General features: G+C 37.0%; 1 protein-coding gene across 1 annotated transcript in view; it reads right to left on the minus strand.

Annotated features, from left to right (window-relative positions):
• Positions 1-5551, minus strand: part of CNTN3 (contactin 3 (plasmacytoma associated)) — a 53202-nt gene extending 47651 nt beyond the window's left edge. The window contains exons 1-2 of the mRNA XM_010293956.1: positions 5521-5551; positions 4968-5063 (exon numbers count right to left, since the gene is read on the minus strand). Of these exons, the coding sequence (XP_010292258.1) occupies positions 4968-5063; positions 5521-5551 (127 nt within the window). The remainder of the gene's footprint in view (positions 1-4967; positions 5064-5520) is intronic.
• Positions 5552-6000: the final 449 nt, after the last annotated feature.

A 6000-nucleotide genomic window follows, 5' to 3' on the forward strand; every position in this document is an offset into this window, starting at 1 on the left:
GGCTCAACCTGAACATTTTTCTTGCAATTTGGTTCTTCCTAATCCACCTCTCCCTCTTTCTTTCTATCCCTCTCTTCATCCAACAAATACCCCACCACCAAGAGGCATAGTCTCTCATTAAAATACTCTTGTCCCATATTGCTGCCTCCTGCAGTTTATTCAGGTTCAGGAAAGAGGGATAATGAGAGCAGATATCAGCAATAAAGTGCACATCCCGTAGTCTTTCGGGGTCTTCTGGAGTGCCCACATACATTTTGCTGATGAAGCCTATGCAGTATTAGTTCCACCAAAGTCTACTCTTCGCTCTATCCCACAACAGCCCACATTGTATATGCTACTACTATACGTACTAAAATCTCAGTGAAAGCCAAACATACTGCAGCCAGGAGGAGCTGATCCAATCCGATGCAAAACTCCTTGGGCTTTAGGTAAAATTGTACCCCTCACTGCACAGACTATAGCTTCTGAAATGCTCCCTCCCCCACTTATGAAATGAATAATCTACCTTTAAAATACCGAGATTTAAAAATATTGTCTTGTTTTCCAATTTGTATACTTGGGAATGCTACTTCAAAAAAATACAAATATATATACAGGATTGAAGCCTAGAATCTTTCCTTAAAAACAAAATGATAAAAAGCTGCAATATTCCCGTAATCATTTTGCAATGGGTATTCAAGATGTACTGCAAAATTTATGAGAGCTAATATTACTGATCATCGTTGTGTCCAGGCTTTATGCTCTAATGACTACCTAGCTGTGAAGTTACCCTTCATGATCTAGATACATCTCTCAAAGACTTACAAAAGGGATAGAAGATCAAATATCTAAGAAATAAAATAGAAATACTAATATATACAAATGTTCAGTGTCACTGATGTGCATAATGAAAGATGGAGTTAACAAAGAAGAGTTCTGAAAGAAACGGGAGTGATACCTTCCTTGTCCAGTTTGCCCTTTCCCAAACTGGAATCATGCATCTTTTGCTACAGGGCTAGTTACACCTCCAAGCTAGCTGAAAAACACGCAGTGTAAGGTAGCTGCAGAAGTTGCACAAATACATAAATAAAGATATACTAAGGTTAGTCTGGTTTACTTCAGCCTGGAACACAGGTTTATCAAAAGAAAAAGTGCTTTAGGAAGACTGCATTTGATAAAGTGCAGAACAGAGAGAGCGTCTCTGCAGCTTTGGTTTGTTATTGGTGGTGAAAATAATGCTCTGACAGATAGAAATCATTGTAAAATCCAGCTGTGAACATGTGTTATTGTCCCTCACATGGACCAATATAAGTGTCTCCCAGATACCATTTGATTTCAAACTGTCAGCTGAAATTTGTGCAGATGATGATGATGACACCAGCAGGACTATTGCAAAATATATGTTTAAATAAAAATACCATTTCTCCTTGGCAGGTTTAGAACAGCTTGAGAACACTACGGAACCTTTTTAAGGCCATTGCTTTTACAGTATTCAACATACTGTTTCTTTAGAACACATTTTTGTGCAAAAACCTCATAATGTGCCTACTGCAAATATGATTTGATGTTCATGCCCAGACGGGTGTCATCCACAATCTGCAACAAAAGCAAAAAGTAGAGGTGCAAAATCAGGATGCTTTCCACCTCCTGAAAACACACTGATGGGCAGTAGAAAAGAAACCATAGAACCAAGTTCTATCAGTTTGGTTTTGCTTTGGTTTAAGGGTATGAAATGTTTCCAAAGCCAAATAAGTAAAATCAATTCAATTTACAGTTCCCTGAAACTGTAAATATGAAGTATGTTGATATTCAAGAGTTGTGGTAAAGAAATAATCAAAGCATCAGAATATTTCTGGCATTTGAGATACTTTCCATGCCATGTTATTCATGAAGCACAGTCTTGCTGGAACTTGCAGGTCTCCAAATGGCAATACAAGAGACATAAGCAAAGTCTAAGAGGCATTTGCAGGTCTAAATACTAATTTGCAACAGACATGACATTATTCACTGAAATACTTGTCATACCAAGCAGTAAGCAATAAAATTGGGATCTGTTTTTCCATGATCTAATATCATTTCAAACCAACATGTCACAACTTTAAAATAATAAGTTATAAACTAGATTGATCCCTATCCTTCAAATACGGTCTCATTTATCAATTAAGTCTACATTTATCAGGGCATGACAGTAAGAAGGAGGATACCTTCTTGCTCCTCTATGTATGTAGACATACCCTTGCCGTATTGTATGAAATAGGGACACAGATCATACGAGGCCACTCATGAATATAAGACAAGTAGAATTTCCTTGCAATTTCCAAGCAACAGCTTGTTAGCTCCACAACATTCTTGCCATTTACTTAAGTTTTGTGGATTACGGTCATATTCCACATAGTAACAAGATAACAGGGAGTTACAACATAAAACTAATGCCTAGTTTTTCCAGGCAAGCCTGAATTCCTTGAAAAGTCTGAATAACCATCAAGCAAATCCTCACTTCTACCATTAAAAATCATCTTTTTCTCTGTGTAAAGCAGCACTGAAACTACCACAGACAACATAAAAGCACTATGCCTCATTGCTTTCTCCTCTCCCAAAGAGCAGAATATACCTCATAAATTAGTAACATTTCCTGAAGTCTGGTATCAATTTTCCACGGTCTAGTATCATTTCAAACCAACATGTCACAACTTTAAAATAGTAAGCTATAAACTAGATTGATCCCTATCCTTCAAATATGGTCTCATTTAGTACAGTCAGATTAGTAAAACTGATTGTACTAAACAAATATACATCACAATATCTAGCAAATAGAAATACTATCTTAAGACAGGCTACATGTTAATCAAGACACACATACAGTAGTAACAGTAGATAAAACCCTAAAGGAACTTGTGGATTTGCTTTACTCTGGGCTTTGTCACTCCTTAGATACTGATTTTGGAGCAAAATCAATAGTAGAGGAAAAACATTTTTAGATCTCCATATGTCTAGCCTTTTCCATTCTTGGCAGAAAGAAAAAAATTAGCATCGCATGAATGTTTTTTAACCAGCTGCATGCTAAGTGTGTCCAATATTAAGTTTTCTATGTTGAGATGTTTGTCATACTGACAGTCCTTCAAAACCAAAGACGTAACAGTAACACAGTAAGAAGTCAAAATAGCTGTAGAGAGTTCACTATAACTTAACGGTCATAACAATAGGAGGAATAATCACAATTTAATCAAGTATCTTCTTGAAGGCTTCTTACAGCAAATGTAAGAGTTGGGTGCAAATCCCCATCAAGCTAGCAAGAACTTAGAAGTTGCATGACCTGGCAGAACACAACAGAACAGTATTTTGGGGGCTAAAAAGGAAGAGAAACCAAGGTATTTGAGAAGGTTTTTAGAATTAGTGTTGTCTGAAATTATTTGATAGCTCAGTACCATAAATACAGAATCAAAATTAAAAAAAAAAAAAAAAAAAATCACATCACTGATCTGGAAAGGGCTGAACAGCCCTTAGAACCCTAAAGCCAGGTCAGCTGTTCCTAAACTATCTCTGCTATTCCTAACAAACTACTTTTGACTAATGAATGGGTATTTTATCTAAATCTAAGTCACCTTGCTATAGGTTTATTTTAGTGTAGAAAGAAGATGATGGAGTTTTTGCACCTTTCTCAATATCTCCTGAAAACTTTAATGGTTAATCCTCCAACACTCAGACAAATCCAAGGATTTTAAATAATATTTTAAATAATTCTGGTGCCAATTCTCAGTTCCATTTGATAATTCAGGGAGCCTTCAGCTCTCTCTTTGCATGAATAACACAATTAGTGTGGGTGCTGTCAATTATATCCCATCTGCTGACTGATGAAGAAATTCTCACCTCTTCTGCATGTTGATATGACCACCATTCTTAGCAATATCAGCATGTTTTGTATCACCTCCTGTTTAACACCTCAAACTCAAACATTGCAAACTCAGTGTGGACTTTAGTCAAGTTGGCAACCATCTCTGGGTGCACACCCATGCAAGAGATGCAAGTGTAAGAATGGCTGGGATAATTCAGACTTCAGACTGCATATAGAAACAAAATTTAATAATACTTAATTCTTACAGATAGCTGGGAGAATGACCCGTTTTCTCAGCAGCTGAAAAGACAAAGCTATAAAGATGATTTAAGAGTATGTATCAGTTTAGAGAGAAAAATTCTGCAAGCTCAGACAGTTGTAAAATTGCCGCTTTATGGCTGTGTCTGCTTGGACTCTGCCAAATTTAAGAGGCTACAATACCTGTATTATTGTATTCAATGTTTAGCTTATATTACCTTGTCTTTGCAATCAAATTTAATGTTTAACATCACAGCCCTTCCATAGTAAGACATACGTATCAATTAAAAACAAATAAAACCAGTTACTTTCAATTATTACTTGAGGCTCAACAGCAATTAGTCAAAGATTGAAGATGCAGAATTGAATGATAAAACGTACTTGCAACTTTCGGTTCACCAAGAACCCATATAGCCAGTGTTTGCACACCCCTCAAGACACCAGTGTTTTAAATTATGCCAGCATCATTACATTACACTACCAATGTCTTGACTGCAAGAAAACAGGCAGATACTAGCATAAATAAAGACAACAATATACTCTTTGCAATTGTCTAGTCAGAGAAAACCAGAATCACTGAGGCTCGGCAATTGTGAAATTGGGCAGAATTTAACTCCAGAAGATACTCAATTAATTCCTGGAAATATCATAAAAATGAGACATGTGAAGCGCACAGAGATTACCAGAAGCTAGAAAGGCCTTTCAAGATAAAAGTAAATCCTCCTCAGTACTTTTCTCCCCCCTTTTTGGTTTTGTTTTCTTTCTCACTGTATTTACTTGAGAAACCAGGTTTCATTCTCGCTCTCTCCAAAGGATCTCCATCTGCCTTTCCAGGGAGATGTTCCACCTTACAGTCAATCAGCTCTGGCTGAAGCACGCAGCCTGGAAGGTCCCTTACCTCCTGCCCGTGGTGGTGGTCCGCAGAGCAGCACGACTCCCTGCCCCTCTCGAACCGACACCACGCTTCTCATTTTCGTCCTGGAATTTTCAAGATCTGTTTTTGAAAGAAAGGTGAGCTGAATATTAGGAAACAGAAAAGACTAAATATACAGGAGTTTCAAGTTCTCAAACCTTGATATCAAATCTCTTAGCAGGCAATTAAGTTCAGCGATTTCAGTCAATCAGTTGCAAAAGAAATAGCTGTTCAACATGAGGGAGGATGACAGAATTAGGACTGAACTAATTTACAAGAACATAATTAAACAGCTCTTATGGCTAATTTTGTTCTTATGTGAGGCTTATGCTATCCTAATTTTGATAACCAAAAAGGAGTCATAAGCATAACTTGAAAATAGGTCTTTAAGCCACTGCTTCTTCTGAAATGAAGGCCCTGATGAAAATAGCATCAAGATCCTACTAAGCTCCCCTAACCAACCGTAAAATAACGCTAACACCACGGCTATTCAGAAAACACATATATCTCTTTTCAAATAGAAAATAAACCCCTCGACCATCTCCCTGCGGCAGAATCCCTTCTAACATGGCCGAAGGCAAGCACTGTGCACCTCGGCGTATTGACCCAGCACTCTGCTCTGCCTGGCTTCAGGTCTTCTGTGATCTTTTTCAGCTGTGTAAGTGGGGAAACAAATGCTACTGAGTATATAAATGCAAAATTTCAGAGCAGCAGTATTTTATCATAAATTTAAATTAACTTTCCCTTTAACTGGTGACTCAAGATCCAAGAAAGTATGGCCTCATTATATCCTTGAATTAAGCTAGATATAACATTCAATACAAACTAAGATTGAGGTATTACACTAAGACAGGTTTTTCCCATTAATAAACCATATATTTTTCCATAATAAAACCAAAGAGAAGACAATTTAAAAAAAACACATTTGTTTATAACCTTGCAAGGGATACTAACACACAATCTTTAAAATAAGGCTGTCTTTATAACTAAGCATAACAGGAGTAGCAAGTTGACCAAC

This window comes from Phaethon lepturus, unplaced genomic scaffold, assembly GCF_000687285.1.
Source record: "Phaethon lepturus isolate BGI_N335 unplaced genomic scaffold, ASM68728v1 scaffold12539, whole genome shotgun sequence".
In the NCBI taxonomy this organism is placed as follows: domain Eukaryota; kingdom Metazoa; phylum Chordata; class Aves; order Phaethontiformes; family Phaethontidae; genus Phaethon; species Phaethon lepturus.